The sequence below is a fragment of the Dicentrarchus labrax genome, unplaced genomic scaffold (genome assembly GCF_905237075.1).
Source record: "Dicentrarchus labrax unplaced genomic scaffold, dlabrax2021, whole genome shotgun sequence".
NCBI lineage: Eukaryota > Metazoa > Chordata > Actinopteri > Moronidae > Dicentrarchus > Dicentrarchus labrax.
Window position 1 is genome coordinate 265,001 of NW_026136763.1, and position 15,916 is coordinate 280,916.

Below are 15,916 nucleotides of genomic sequence, written 5' to 3' on the forward strand. Positions count from 1 at the left end.
ACAGATTTCCCTAACATTAGTTATTTGTAGTTATTTATGAGTCCTCACTAAAATAATAGGATAATGCAGTTTAAAAATAAACTTGTTTGTTTTTTCTGTCACAACAGAACAGAAGAACTTCAAAATATATTAAACATTATGAACAACCTAAAGTTTCTTAAGGAAAAGAAGTGCAATTTCAACAATATATTTAATTTTGTTTAGTCTAGAAGATCAGTGGATGTAGATCTACAAAGCCACAGAACATTAAGTAACATGTACCTGGAACTGAACAATAATATCAGGGTAACTTTCTCAGTTACAGTTAATAATAATTAAAACAACTTGTCAAGATCTGTACATTTTAAATTTACATTTTCACAGAGCAAAAGTATCTGAAGCAGCATTTTACATGAAGTAGGTTTAATCACTGTTTAGTCTCCTTTTTGACAAAGTCATTTAGACTGAGTGTTCTAAGAGGAAGAGAGCAGCGTAACGTGTGCGTGGTAGAGCGAGAGCAGTGGTGTACAGTGAGTTACAGTTGTTGGTGAATAACGTTTAATAAAGCATTGCGCTATCTTCAATACTTTCTTCTCTGTAATTTTCACACATCCCGCGGGCCTTAATGAACCCTCTGGTGTGACACCTGAGTGAAACCGACAGTCAGTTATATACTGTCTGTAACAGCAGCTAAACTGGACATGGTAGTCATGGATTTTGTCTTGCTTCTGGGTGTTTCGTCCGTTTTTTATTCTTTTTTTAATATTCAATAATCGGCCGTTACAAATACCGATAGTTTGGAAAATGCCAAATATCGTCCGGGCTCTAACCTGGACCCCGGTCCTCGGTCTGGTTCTGCTGAAATAAATAAACTTATGAGCTGACATTTATTGTGAAGAGGTGACAGGAAGTGTTTGTCAGTGAGACTGAACGCCATCAATAATCAATAATGTTTATCGGTGTGAACGGGCTGCTGCTAGCTGACCTTATTGTGTGGCATTCTGGGTAATGTGTTTGTGTCTTTCAGGCCGAAGAACTCGAAGCAGCCTGAGCGAGAGGAGAAGAGGGTTCTGGGTCTGGTTCTGCTGAGGGGGGAGAACCTGGTCTCAATGACGGTGGAGGGCCCGCCCCCTAAAGATGTAAGTGGAACCCAGCAGCCAATAGGAGACTGACCTGTGGCGATAGATTCTGATCAATAATCTATGTTTCAGACGGGTATAGCCCGTGTGCCGCTGGCGGGCGTGGCCGGGGGTCCAGGAGTTGGTCGTGCAGCAGGTCGCGGCGTCCCAGCAGGAGCTCCCATGCCTCAGGCTCCAGCTGGGCTCGCTGGCCCCGTCAGAGGGGTGGGCGGGCCCTCGCAGCAGGTAACTATGGCAACAGCTGTGTGTGTGTGTGTGTGTGTGTGTGTGTGTGTGTTCGCTCTCAGGCGTTAACCACTTCCTGTCTGTCTCCAGGTGATGACTCCGCAGGGCAGAGGAACGGTTGCCGCGGCGGCAGCAGGTGCGAGCATCGCTGGAGCTCCTACACAGTATCCACCTGGACGAGGAGCCCCGCCCCCAATGGGCCGAGGAGCCCCACCTCCAGGTAACAGACGGACAGTTGGTCTCAGAGACAGTCTGTAGTCTCACTCTAATGGAGAAAGAGCTCAGTAAACAGTTTCCTGATGAGTTTCTGGTCTCAGTCTCTAGTTTCAGTCTTCTTCCATACAGCATGATGTTCATTTAGTAACTGATGGTCCCATTTAGAGTAAAACAGACCATAAAGCAGGGTATGCTTTAGGGCGGGGCTACCTTGTGATTGACAGCTCATTCTCAGTGAGTCCGTCCAGCTCAACCAAACTCAGATCAAACTGTCAAACAGTGCTGATCAGATATGGATCCAGATTCTGTTGACTCTTATTGATCCTGTGTGATCAGCCAATGAGAGCAGAGCAACTCGCTGTACGTCACTGACATCACGATAGGGTCACACTGTATTCTGATTATGTCACTGGATACGCCCCCTGCAGGTATGATGGGCCCGCCCCCTGGCATGCGGCCCCCCATGGGTCCTCCAATGGGGATGCCTCCTGGTCGAGGCGCTCCGATGGGCATGCCCCCCCCAGGCATGAGGCCGCCACCCCCCGGGATGAGAGGTAAGCTGTTGCCATGGATACAGTAGAGGAGCCTACCAGATTGCATCATCGTTAATGGCCATAAACTGACCATGTGACCTCTTTGCTCTGCTGTTTTAGGACCGCCCCCTCCCGGGATGAGACCACCCCCCCGACCCTGAAGAAGCTCCGCCCCCTCACTCACTTGTTGTATAGACTTTTTTTTTTAATGTCCTGTTTTGTGTTTTTTAATAAAGTTTCATCAGGATGTTTCATTTCAGCTCAGTGGTCTGTTTCCATGGTAACAAGTTCAATCAGCCAATCAGAGGTCAGATCAACTCTGTAAATATGTATGTATGTATGTGTATGTGTATATATACATACAGATGTTCAGTTATTCCTCTGCCTCCTTTAAAGATAATGGTTCTTGTATTAAGTGTAGTTTATTTACTGCGCTGGAGGCGAGGCTTAGTGAGTTAGAGGAACGGCACCGCACCACAGAGATATCTTTAGCCGCTATAGTTAGCCAGCCCCCGGTAGCCGGTGCGGTCCGACCAAAGGTAGCTTCTGCTAGCCGTCCTCCGGTAGTTCCCGAGCAGCCGGGAAGACAGGGAGGCTGGGTGACTGAGCGAAGGAAGACTAAAACACCGAAGCCCACAGTTCACCACCAACCCATTCATGTTTCTAATACATTTTCCCCACTCAGCGATACACCCGCTGAGGAACCAACTCTGGTTATTGGCAGCTCCATAGTCAGAAACGTGAAGTTAGCGAAGCCAGCGGCCATAGTTAAATGCATCCCTGGGGCCAGAGCGGGCGACATTGAATCAAATTTAAAACTGCTGGCTAAAGATAATCGTAAATACAGTAAGATTGTTATCCACGTCGGCGGTAACGACACCCGTTTACGCCAATCGGAGGTCACTAAGATTAATGTGGAGTCGGTGTGTAACTATGCTAAGACAATGTCGGACTCCGTAGTTTTCTCTGGACCCCTCCCCAATGTGACCAGTGATGACATGTATAGCCGCATGTCGTCATTCCACCGCTGGCTGTCGAGGTGGTGTCCAGCAAACGATGTGGGCTTCATTGATAACTGGAAGCCTTTTTGGGGAAAACCTGGTCTGATTAGGAGAGACGGCATCCATCCCACTTTGGATGGAGCGGCTCTCTTATCTAGAAATATGGCAAAGTTTATCTCTAAAACCTGACAGTCCAGAGTTAGGACCAGGAAGCAGAGCTGCTGTCTTACACACTTCTCTGCGCTTTCTTTAGAACAGTCACCCACCCAAAACCCCATAGAGACTGTGTCTGTCCCCCGACCACCTAAATTATTTAAAGAAATAAAAACAAGAGGAGTTCAACATAAAAATCTAATAAAAATTAAAACCAACTCCTCAGTAGCACAAAATAAGAGAATGAAATGTGGGCTGTTAAATATCAGGTCTCTGTCCTCTAAAGCTGTTCTAGTGAATGAATTAATATCAGATTATGATATTGATTTACTTTGTCTTACTGAGACCTGGTTGTCCCACGAGGAGTATGTTAGCCTAAATGAATCCACCCCCCAGTCATATTAATACTCACATTCCTCGAGGCACTGGCCGAGGAGGTCGAGTAGCAGCCATATATGATTCGAGCATTTTAATGGACCCTAAACCTAAACTAAATTATAATTCATTTGAAAGCCTTGTTCTTAGTCTTTCTCACCCAAACTGGAAAACACTGCAGCCAGTTCTATTTGTTATAGTGTACCGCGCTCCTGGACCGTACTCTGATTTTATATCTGAATTCTCAGAGTTTCTATCAAGTTTAGTCCTTAAATCAGATAAAGTAATTATTGTAGGTGATTTTAATATTCATGTGGATGTTGACAATGACAGCCTTAGTAACGCATTTATATCATTAATAGACTCAATTGGCTTCTGTCAGAGTGTAAATAAACCAACTCATTGTTTTAATCACACTCTTGACCTTGTTTTATCATATGGCATTGATATTGAACATTTAATAGTCTTCCCACATAATCCTTTCCTATCTGACCATTATTTAATAACTTTTGAATTCATAGTATTAGATTATAAGCCATTAGGCAAAACTTCCTACAGCAGATGTCTATCTGACAGTGCTGTAGCTAAATTTAAGGAGGAGATTCCTTCAGTGTTTAATTCAATGCCATGTCTGAATTTAACAGAGTCCTATAACGACTTTAGTCCCTCTGAAATTGATAATCTTGTTGATAGTGCTACAGGCTCACTACGATCAACATTAGACTCTATCGCTCCTATAAAAAGGAAATTATTAAAACATAGGAGACTAGCACCTTGGTATAACCACCAAACCCGCCAGTTAAAGCAAATAGCTAGGAAATCTGAAAGGAAATGGCGCTCTTCCAAATTATCAGAATATCGCTCAATTTGGCAAGATAATCTTAAAACCTATAGAAAGGCCCTCCGTAATGCCAGAGGAGCCTATTACTCAGCACTGATAGAAGAAAATAAGAATAACCCTAGGTTCCTCTTCAGCACTGTAGCCAGGCTGACAGAGAGTCACAGCTCTATTGAGCCACATATCCCCATAAACTTAAGTAGCAACGACTTCATGAGCTTCTTCTATAATAAAATTATTACTATTAGAGAAAAAATTAATCACCAACTGCCATCAACAGTTATCAGTGGCTCTCCAAGTTCAGGGACTTCTGTCAATGTAAATTTAGATATATATTTAGACTGTTTTTCTGCTATCGATCTTCATCAGTTAACTTCAATCATTTCTTCATCAAAGCCATCAACCTGTCTATTAGACCCGATCCCAACTAGGCTGCTTGAAGAAGTTGTTCCCTTAATTGGCACTTCTTTACTGGATATGATTAATCTTTCTTTATTATCAGGATATGTACCACAGTCCTTTAAAGTAGCTGTAATTAAACCCCTTCTTAAAAAGTCCACTCTTGACCCAGGGGTTTTAGCCAACTATAGACCGATTTCTAACCTCCCCTTCCTCTCTAAGATTCTGGAGAAAGTAGTCGCCAAAGAGTTGTGTGACTTTCTACATAACAATAGTTTATTTGAGGATTTTCAGTCAGGATTTAGAGTTCATCATAGCACAGAGACAGCTCTGGTTAAAGTTAATAATGACCTTCTGATTGCTTCTGACAATGGACTTGTCTCTGTACTTGTATTATTAGATCTTAGTGCTGCATTTGACACCATTGACCATAATATTCTTTTACAGAGACTTGAGCATCAAATTGGCATTAAAGGAACCGCACTAAGCTGGTTTAAGTCATATTTATCAGATAGCTCGCAGTTTGTACATGTTAATGAATCTTCAGTAAATACTACAGTTAGTCATGGAGTTCCACAAGGTTCTGTACTTGGACCAATACTATTTACTTTATATATGCTCCCTTTAGGCAACATTATTAGGAATCACTCCATTAACTTTCACTGTTATGCAGATGATACGCAGTTATATCTATCAATCAAACCCAATGAAATTAATCAATTATCTAAATTACAAACATGTCTTAAGGACATAAAATCCTGGATGACCTGCAATTTTCTTATGTTAAACTCAGAAAAAAACGAAATTCTTGTTCTTGGCCCCAAAAACCTTAGAGACTCACTGTCTAAAGATATAGTTACTCTAGATGGCATTAACTTGGCCTCTAGCACCACTGTCAGGAATCTTGGAGTTATCTTTGATCAGGATTTGTCTTTTAACTCCCACATAAAGCAGACCTCTAGGACTGCCCTCTTTCATTTACGTAATATTAGAAAAATTAGACACATCCTATCACAGACAGATGCAGAAAAACTAATCCATGCATTTGTTACTTCTAGGCTGGATTACTGCAACTCTTTATTATCAGGTTGCCCCAATAAGTCCATTAAAACGCTCCAATTAATTCAGAACGCTGCAGCACGAGTACTGACAGGAACTAGAAAAAGAGATCACATCTCTCCTGTACTAGCTACTCTGCATTGGCTCCCTATAAAATGTAGAATAGAATTTAAAATCCTCCTCCTCACCTATAAAGCTCTTCATGGTCAGGCCCCTTCATATCTTAAAGAGCTCATAGTACCCTATTACCCCACTAGAACACTACGTTCTCTGAATGCTGGGCTACTTGTGGTTCCTATAGTCTCTAAAAGTAGAACAGGAGCCAGAACCTTCAGTTACCAAGCTCCTCTCCTGTGGAACCAGCTTCCAGTTGTGGTTCGGGAGGCAGACACCCTCACCACATTCAAGAGTAGGCTTAAGACATTCCTCTTTGATAAAGCTTATAGTTAGGGCTGGATCAGGTGAGTCCTGAACCATCCCTTAGTTATGCTGCTATAGGCCTAGACTATCGGGGGATTCCCCATGGTGCACTGAGCTCCTCCCTTCCTCTCTCTTTCTGCACTCATTCATGTCCCTTTAATGCATGTTACTAACTCCACTTCTTCCCCGGAGTTCTTGTGCTTTCTCGTCTCGCAGGTTCTCATGGATCCTGGTGGAGCCTCCTGCCATGGTCCTGCTTGATTGCCATTGCCAATACTGTTGTTGCTGTGCACCTGTCTGTCTGTCTGTCTCTCTGTCTGTCTCTCTGCCTCTCTCTCTTTCTCTCTCTCTCTCTCTCTCTCTCTCTCTCACCCCAACTGGTCGAGACAGACGACCACCCACCTAGAGCCGGAGGATCTGTCCTAGGTTTCTGCCTTTTAACAGGCAGTGTTTCCTTGCCCTTGTCGCCAAGGTCTTGCTCATGGTGGTACTGTTGGGTCTCTGTAATTAATGTTAAAGAGTTCGGTCTAGACCTGCTCTATTTGAAAAGTGTTCTGAGATAACTTCTGTTATGAATTGGCGCTATACAAATAAAATTGAATTGAATTGAATTGAATTGAATATATATGGGTGTATATACGTATATATGTATATATGTGTGTGTATATACATATATGTATATATATATGTGTGTGTGTGTGTATATATGTATGAATATGATAAAGTTTATTGATCTGAACAAGCTCTAAAAACTAAACTCTCTATATAAACTATAGAAATAGTGGGTGGGTGGTTGGTTGGTTGGTTGGTTGGTTGGTTGTGGACTTCAGGAAGAACCCAGCCCCCCCCGCCCCCATCATCCTGTGGGACTCCCCAGTGGACTCTGTGGAGTCCTTCCGCTTCCTGGGTACCATCATCACCCAGGACCTCACCAAGAAAGCTCAGCAGAGGATGTACTTCCTGCCAAAGACGATGATGGTACACTTCTACACCGCCATCGAGTCCATCCTCACCTCTTCTATCACCCTGCCTGCCAAGGATGAGCACGTTACTAATACTGAGGCTCAGGAAGCACCCAGTGCATGCTGGGAGGATTCAATTCAATTTTATTTGTATAGCACCAATTCATAGCAGAAGTTATCTCAGGACACTTTTCAAATAGAGCAGGTCTAGACTGAACTCTTTATAACATTAATTACAGAGACCCAACAGTACCACCATGAGCAAGACCTTGGAGACAAGGGCAAGGAAACACTCTTTTTTTTATTTTTTTTTAACCTAGGACAGATCCTGACTCTGGGACAGAGACACAGAATGAGCAGTGACTATAGTAATATCAGTGATATTAACAATGGGAGTTAAGTAGGACCATGGTAGGATTCCCGACAATGTCAAAATCAAATGTTAAAGGATCAATAATCAGCCGATCGATGGTTCTCTGGATCAGAACCGCACAGAGACAAATCTTTACAGTCAATAACACCAGCACTCATTCAGTAAGAGAACTTATAGTGAGGCTTTTATTTTGAAAAACTTTATTAAACATTGTTCACAAACACTTTATTACAACACATTATTATTATTATTATTATTATTATTATTATTAATAAATAAAGGTGACATAAAATGAAAGCTACTTTAATTAGTTAAGTTTTAAAGTTAATTCTAAACGCTTATAAATCTAAAATAAAAACATAATTTCACAAATTCAGCATCTGTTATTAATATTTAATTAGCTTAAGTCCAAAATAAAGATTCCTTCTATAAAGTTACCTGTTCACATCAATCAATAATCAATAATAGATTAAGTCAGAGAAGAAACTACAGGAAGTCTGTGTGTGTGTTGCGGGGGGTGTCATGTGACTGCCCGTTATCATGTGACCAGCTGATTCTTTATTGCCGCCAGCTGCAGTCGCACAGTTCACCTGCGGATCCAGAACCAGGTGGAACCGGGTAGAACCGGGTGGAACCGGGTGAGACAGGAACAGACGGACCGACGAGGTGAGTTAGTTTCCGCTCCGAACTCCGTTTTAAGGATGTCTCTGATGTTGTTTGTGTGTGATAGCAGTTAGCCTGAGCTAACCTGTTTCCGGGTTATAAAGTGGAGAACAGACGTTCTTGCCTCGAACCTTGTTTCATTCAGAAAACGAGCATTTAATCATTTATATTGACACAGAGTGAAAACGGTTCATTAGTTCACATCATGGGAAACAAATTCCGAGCTGGAAAGTTTCTCTTATTAATTCGGCTCACAGAAAATATTCCACTAACATTACTTCCTTCTGAAATCATGTGTTTTACACCTCTTCTGCTCGCTATTCAGCTACATATAGAAAGTATATTATAGCAATTATATAAAGTAAATAAATTATATAAATTATATGAAGTGTATATAAATTATATAAATTATATGAAGTGTATATAAATTATATAAATTATATGAAGTGTATATAAATTATATGAAGTGTATATAAATTATATGAAGTGTATATAAACTATATAAATTATATGAAGTGTATATAAACTATATAAATTATATGAAGTATAGAAAGTGCTCCCGTCTGCCCAACTGAACTTTAAAGGTTGAACTATTCTTAGGTTGCTGGGTGAAAACGATCCCTTAGTGAATCCAGACTGAGTCATATGATCATAAATAGGGTTGGAAATCACAGAAAATCACTTCCTTAAAATATGTCACATTCCAGGCCTGGTTCCCCTAATCCTTAGCGCCCCCTGCTGTGTGTTTGTAGTACTTTAAGGAAACAAAGAGTTCCTGTTTGGTCCAGATGGATGGACCCCCTGCAATGAAGACCATATAATGTCCATTCCTGTGAAAAAAAGTCAAATACTTGGGTTTAAATATAATCAAAGATAACAAATTAAGGGAAAGTAATAATTTTCATGAAAAACTAGAGATTATGAAGAAAACTCCTCTTCTTTTGGAAGAAACATACTGTCCAAAGCCTGCCAGTCTTTATTTGTTGCTCCTCAAAACATTAAGAAAGCCAACTCAAATATACATAATTTTATATAATAATAATAATAATAATAATAATAATAATAATACATTTTATTTGTAAAGCACTTTTCATAAAAGAATCTCAAAGTGCTACAGAAACCAAGAAACACAATAACAAAAAAACACTAAGGGCAATAACACATTAAAATCAGCAACCAATAATAATACAAGTGATAAAATACATTAAGAAAAAACAAACAAAAAAATGGTTAGGGTTAACCATGGCTTTTGCTCTGAGATGCAACTGAGAAAATGTCAGGAAAGTCCTACTGAACTTTATTTGGGATTAATCAGTCATTTTAAATGATAGCAGGTGTGTACTGACTACTATTTTTAACATGAGTTTGAATGTGATTGGTCAATTCTGAACACAGCCACATCCCCAGTTATAAGAGGGTGTGCACACTTATGCAACCAGGTTATTGTAAGTTTTTTTTATTTTTTATTTTTCCCCCTAAAAGATTTCCATTTGTTTTTCAATTGAATTGTTCACATTATAGGTCACATTAAAGGTGGAAAAAGTTTGGTTTTGTCTCATTTTTTTAAATCACAAAAATCTGGCATTTTAACAGGGGTGTGTAGACTTTTTATATCCACTGTAAGTAAGGGAGGATTGAATACATTAGACTCTGAATCAATGATAGGAATGTTCAGAATAAATTGGATAAAAGCCTTTCTGTCACAAACTGAATCAATATGGTTTCATATCCCCAAAAATATATTTTAAAAAGTGGGAGGTTTGGATTTTTTGTTAAAATGTGATTATGAAATTACAAAATTGCCTGTAAAACTATCTGAATTTCATAAGCAAGTATTACACTACTGGAAAATGTTATTTACACATAATTTTATCCCGCATGGCTCCACCTTATGGAATAACAGAACAATCACAATAAATAGAAAAACTCTATTTACACAAACTTGGTATGACAAGAAAATAATATTTGTAGCTGACCTGATGGATAATCAAGGGTCACAGAAGTGCCACCAAAGACCATGACTTCTGTCTTTTCTTCATTAATATTCAGAAAATTTAAAGACATCCAAGCTTTAAGGTTGTGTAAACACTTTAGCAGTGGGTCAACAGAGTAGGAATCAGACTTTTTGAGGGGGACATAGATCTGGCTGTCATCCGCATAGCAGTGAAAAGAAATGCCATGTTTCCTGAGAATGGAACCAAGTGGGAGTAGATGGAGAGAAAATAAAAGAGGGCCAAGCACAGAGCCCTGTGGGACCCCACATGAGAGAGGAGCAGTGGAGGACACAGAGTCACCAAGGCTGACACAGAAAGTTCGATCAGCCAAGTATGACCTGAACCACTCCAGTGCTATGCCCCTGATGCCCACCCACTGCTTCAAATGTGAGATCATCATGATCCAGTGTGTCAAATGCAGCAGTCAAATCTAAAAGCACAAGGATAACACAGTCACCAGAGTGAGTAGCTAAAAAGATGTCATTAAAAACTCTTAAAAGAGCTGATTCTGTGCTGTGCAGGGTTTTAAAATGGGATTGGAAAACCTCTAGAATATTATGTTCTTCCAGAAAGGCCATTAATTGACTGTGCACAATCTTCTCCAGGATTTTTGAAAGGAAAGGCAGTTTGGAGATAGGCCTGAAATTAGCAAGAACTGCAGGATCTAGAGCAGATCTTTTAATCAGAGGTTGTACTACTGCATGGTAAAAATTTTCAGGGACCACACCTGAGGACAGACTGCTATTTATGACTGCAATAACAGATGGTCCTACAGTGGGGAAAACCTCCTTAAATAGTCGAGGAGGGACAGCATCATTTGGAGAACCTGAGGGCTTCAAATGACCAACAACCTCCTGTAAAAAGGAAAAAGTCACAGGCTCAAAATGGTCAAAAACAGCAGAGCAGGGGACAGAGATTGAGGGGTCATAACACTTGCGCTCAGCTCTGCGGCACTCATGTCTGACAGCATGAGTCCTGTCATTTAGCCAGGGCTCAGATTTAGTTTTAGGCTGCCTGGATTTTAATGGAGCCAAAGTGTCAAACAGTTTGGCAGGTGGAGTGAGACCATGAGCTAAGCTCCTCTGTACTGCATACAGACTCAGGAAAGATGGAGTAAAAAGTATAGCTATAAAATATAATGTGTTGTCCACCAAACTGCATTTAAAAAATCTCACAATTAAACATTTATTTTCTTACTGAAAGTTGTTGTTGTTATTATTATTATTATTATTATTACTATTATTACTATTATTATTATTATTGAAACAAGTGCTGAGTGGTACTCCGTCTAAAATAATCAAATAATAAAAAAAAATCTTCCTCACAGGTTAGTTAATGATGTTACTGAGTCAATGTGAGCAGATTGTGTCTGTAGATTGAAGAGAATCAGAGTCTCACTGATGGTGGAAATAAAGGTTTTACTTCCTTAAAACAGCCGTTTTTTGAATGGAGTTTTGTGTGACAGTGTGGAGCAGAGGGGATTTGAACCTTAATAATTCCCATAAACTGAGCTGACCTACCTTCTAATAATGAACCTTGGAAACAGCAGAAAGTAACAGGAAGTGGAGATAAACCCTCCTGTTTTCTTCTTCTGTGGTCTCGTAGTAAAAGGTAGATTAATGAACACAAACATTAGTTTACAGTAACGTCACATTGGTCACAAACAGTTAATAAGGTATCTGTATCTGTGAGGACACTGATCAATAACTACTTATGTGTTTTATTTTACAACCACAAGAGCATTGTTTGACTGCTTGGAGGATTTATGATCCTAACAGATAAAATCAATGCAGTATTCTTATTGTATGAATTTACACTTATCGCCAGTCAAATTAGACTTTCAAAGAGTGGGTGGGGCTTGACACAGGGCAAGTAGTCTGCCCTACTAGTGCTCAGATGTGCAGCTCTCATCTACACAGGTGGCGGTGTTGATGTTACTTCCTGTTGTGTTTCAGATGCAGGTGGCGGTGTTGTGTTACTTACTTTTGTCTCTGCTGGGAGGCGATGCGGCTCCAGCGGCAGACGAAGTCACTTACCTCCCCGGTCTGCAGAAACAGCCAAGTTTCAGACATTACTCTGGATACCTGAATGTGGCCGACGGAAAACACCTGCACTACTGGTCAGTACCCGAGACGGAGACCGAGACGCTGCAGAGGCCGAGGCGCTGTTTGGTTTATACGCTGACTTTCAGTTGTTTCTCCTGCTCGTTATCTTCTGTGTGCACCTCCTGGTCTACACTGTTCATGTGACCATATGAGTCTCTCCAGAGACCGACTCATATCTTTGGGGTTGTGGATAACGAGCAGAGAGCACACAGAGGAAAGAGCGTCACACTCATAGCACCTTTTTATTTAATTAAGTCACACAGGGTGACCCTACCCTGCCCTACCTGTAGTACAGAGCCATAACAAACTCAGGTGAGTTACCTTCCTAACACTTCCTAACAAAGATAAATCATTTGTCACCTGATTTATTTTACCTGAGCATCAGTCATCACCTGCATATACCCGAGTACACATTCACCTGATGTGTTGGCAATACAACACGTGTACATCCACCTGATCCTCAGTGCACCTGAGCGTTGGCCCTGCTAGAGTACAACTGTGTGTTGACGCGTCCACTTGAGCTCACCTGAGTTTTGGCAGTAACATCCACCTGGGCGCGTTTCTGTTTCAGGTTTGTGGAGTCCCAGCAGAACCCGGCCTCTGACCCGGTGGTGCTGTGGTTGAACGGCGGTCCTGGCTGCAGCTCTCTGGACGGACTGCTGACTGAACACGGACCCTTCCTGGTGAGTAACCTCCACTGACTCCTCCCACCTGCATCAGTGTAATGTCACAGCGACACTTGTTGACCTCTGATTTCAGATCCAGGATGACGGAGTGACGCTGCAGTATAACCCATACTCGTGGAACAAGGTCAGTTAATCCATCACCTGCACGCCTTCCAGTTACTTAGGTGGTTTGGTCACATGTTCAGTGTATTTGTATTTCCTGAAAGCTGATTGGTTCACTGTTTCCAAGTAGATTGCCAACGTGTTGTACCTGGAGTCTCCAGTAGGAGTCGGCTTCTCGTACTCTGACGATCAGAAATACGGCACGAACGACACAGAGGTCAGTGACATGGCTGGAACTCTAATTGGCTCACAGGCGTTCAGATGTTAACGTGTTTCTCCTCAGGTGTCGATGAACAACTACCTGGCTCTGAAGGACTTCTTCCGTCTGTTTCCAGAGTTCAACAAGAACGAACTCTTTCTGACCGGAGAGAGCTATGGAGGAATCTACATTCCGACACTTGCCGAAAGGGTTATGGAGGACGCCAGCCTCAACCTGCAGGTACTGCGGTGTTTTGGGGTACTGTGTCAGACGACTGTTGAATTAAATTTTATTTGTATAGGGCCAATTCATAACAGAAGTTATCTCAGGACACTTTTCAAATAAAGCAGGTCTAGACCGAACTCTTTGTTAGCTTGTGCAATGCTAACAACCTGACTGACCTGTCTCACTGTGGGTAGGGCGTTGCCGTGGGTAACGGGATGTCGAGTTATGAGCTGAACGATAACTCTCTGGTGTACTTTGCGTACTACCACGGCCTGCTGGGAAGTCGCCTGTGGAGCGACCTACAGACATTCTGCTGCAGTGGCGGGAAGTGCAACTTTTACGACAACCAGGACCAGAACTGCTCGGCTACGGTAAGTCTGTACCGGTCCCAACTGGTCTTTTATGTTCAGCTAGTCTGAACCAGGTCTTTCAGGTGTTTGTGTTTCCTTTGCAGCTGGGCCAGGTTCAGGACATTGTCTACAGTTCAGGACTGAACATGTACAACCTGTACGCACCCTGTCCAGGTGGAGTCCGCCAAAGGCTCAGGTAAGGTGTGACCACAGGTGTGTTCAGTCTGTAGCTCACCTGTGGCAGGTGTGGTATGGCCTTAAATTGATTTCCTGTTCTTGATTATCAGTATTGAACAAGGTGAGCTGGTGATCAGAGATCTGGGGAACTCGTTCATCAACAATCAGTGGACTCAGCTCTGGAACCAGGTGTGTATGACGTCATCTTACAGGTAAAGCTAACTCACCTGATGCACTGTTAGAAACCAGGTTCTCCTCTGACTGTGTGAACAGAAGGTACGAGGTCTGGCGTCCCTCCACCTGTCTGTCCGTCTGGACCCCCCCTGCACTAACTCCACCCCCTCTTCCCTCTACCTGAACAACCCGTACGTCCGAGCTGCCCTGCACATCAGCCCCAAGGCCCTGGACTGGGTCATCTGCAGGTAATACACCTTAACACTTCACACCTGCTAAACTAAACACCTGTCTCATTACACACCTGTATAAAACCCTCTGACCTCCGGTTTGTATTGCAGCGCTGAGGTCAATCTGAAATACGGTCGACTCTACATGGACGTCAGGAAACAGTACCTGAAGCTGCTCTCTGCTCTGGTCAGTGTACATGGCTGTTAGTTCTCACCAGACTTGATTCACAGTTTTAACATTTTTGACTACGTTCCCTCACTGAACAATGTCTGACCGCTGATTGGCTGATCTGTTCAAGTGGGTGTGGCTTGATGGTTATCCAGGTGTGTGGGGCGTGTCCTTATTGAAAGTATTCTTTCTGCAGAAGTACCGGGTCCTGGTGTATAACGGGGATGTGGACATGGCCTGTAACTTCATGGGGGACGAGTGGTTCGTTGAGTCTCTGAACCAGCAGGTAACTTCATATCCAACTTAAGTGTGACGTCAGGCAGTCTCAGGTGTATTAACCGGGTGTGTCTGTCAGGTGGAAGTTCAGAGGCGTCCGTGGCTCTACGATGATGAAGACGGTCGGCAGGTTGGCGGCTTCGTAAAAGAGTTCGACAACATTGCCTTCCTTACTGTCAAGGTAAACTCCTTCATCAGCTGACCTCCAGTGACCCTGTGATGTCGTCAGGGGTCAAGGCTCTGCTGGTGCTTACCTGTATTAACAGTTTGTATTGATCAGGTTTTTGACCTTTGACTCTGTCCTCCTGTAGGGTTCTGGTCACATGGTTCCATCAGACAAACCAATTGCTGCCTTCGCCATGTTCACCAGATTCATCAAGAGGCAACCCTACTGACCTCTGACCCTACTGCCCACTGACTCTACGGACCTCCATTTGTCCACCTTTACCTCTGACCTCTGACCTCCAACCACTGACCATCTGTCCCTCTGATCTTTTTGAGTCTATTTTTTTTTCTCTTCCTAATCAGCCAATCAGCGATTGCCCGGCAACCAGATTATTGTTGTAGGAAATGTACCCTAATCACATCGCACATCCTGGTCACAGTGGCAACGTGTGGTTGCCATGGAAACGAGTACTGCCATTAATCTTTGTTTTTGAATGTGAAACTTGTTTTTGTTGATTGGAACCAGAATATAAAGTTTGATCTTTAAGCAGACTCCTGTTGTTCTTTCAACTCTGATTAATCGCTGCAGCTTTCTATAATTTGGGCCCTAACCCTTCACAGAACTCTTCCTCTCTTCTGCCGTCTGTCTCTCCGTCTGTCTCTCTGTCTGTCTCTCTGTGTCTCACTCTGTCTGTCTGTCTCTCTCTCTCTGTCTCACTCTGTCTGTCT

General features: G+C 42.3%; 2 protein-coding genes across 3 annotated transcripts in view; both read left to right on the plus strand.

Annotated features, from left to right (window-relative positions):
- snrpb (small nuclear ribonucleoprotein polypeptides B and B1) overlaps positions 1 to 2,351 on the plus strand; it is a 2,673-nt gene extending 322 nt beyond the window's left edge. Inside the window, exons 2-6 of the mRNA XM_051393857.1 lie at positions 1,007 to 1,118; positions 1,191 to 1,343; positions 1,434 to 1,563; positions 1,988 to 2,113; positions 2,213 to 2,351. Coding sequence (XP_051249817.1) covers positions 1,007 to 1,118; positions 1,191 to 1,343; positions 1,434 to 1,563; positions 1,988 to 2,113; positions 2,213 to 2,253 — 562 coding nt within the window. The 3' untranslated portion in view covers positions 2,254 to 2,351. The remainder of the gene's footprint in view (positions 1 to 1,006; positions 1,119 to 1,190; positions 1,344 to 1,433; positions 1,564 to 1,987; positions 2,114 to 2,212) is intronic.
- Positions 2,352 to 8,189: 5,838 nt separating this feature from the next.
- Positions 8,190 to 15,734, plus strand: ctsa (cathepsin A). Of its 2 annotated transcripts, XM_051393802.1 has the most exons (14): positions 8,190 to 8,338; positions 12,285 to 12,448; positions 13,006 to 13,117; positions 13,194 to 13,244; positions 13,353 to 13,439; positions 13,506 to 13,661; positions 13,841 to 14,017; positions 14,101 to 14,192; positions 14,284 to 14,362; positions 14,447 to 14,595; positions 14,689 to 14,764; positions 14,943 to 15,032; positions 15,102 to 15,203; positions 15,334 to 15,734. In XM_051393802.1, exons 2-14 carry the CDS (start codon positions 12,285 to 12,287, stop codon positions 15,415 to 15,417), a joined length of 1,419 nt encoding a protein of 472 aa, XP_051249762.1. In that variant the 5' UTR covers positions 8,190 to 8,338; the 3' UTR covers positions 15,418 to 15,734. The 2 variants fall into 2 exon arrangements, with proteins under 2 accessions (XP_051249762.1, XP_051249761.1); XM_051393801.1 differs by lacking the exon at positions 8,190 to 8,338 and having other exon boundaries at positions 12,246 to 12,448.
- The last annotated feature ends 182 nt before the right edge of the window (positions 15,735 to 15,916 follow it).

What these genes read in the sequence shown, in the direction of transcription:
- ctsa (XM_051393801.1), top strand. Translation starts at nt 12,261, where the DNA reads ATGTTACTTCCTGTTGTGTTTCAGATGCAGGTGGCGGTGTTGTGTTAC. An exon ending in CTGAACACGGACCCTTCCTG is followed by an intron (nt 13,118 to 13,193) that starts GTGAGTAACCTC and finishes CTCTGATTTCAG; the next exon opens with ATCCAGGATGACGGAGTGAC. An exon ending in TGAAGCTGCTCTCTGCTCTG is followed by an intron (nt 14,765 to 14,942) that starts GTCAGTGTACAT and finishes TTCTTTCTGCAG; the next exon opens with AAGTACCGGGTCCTGGTGTA.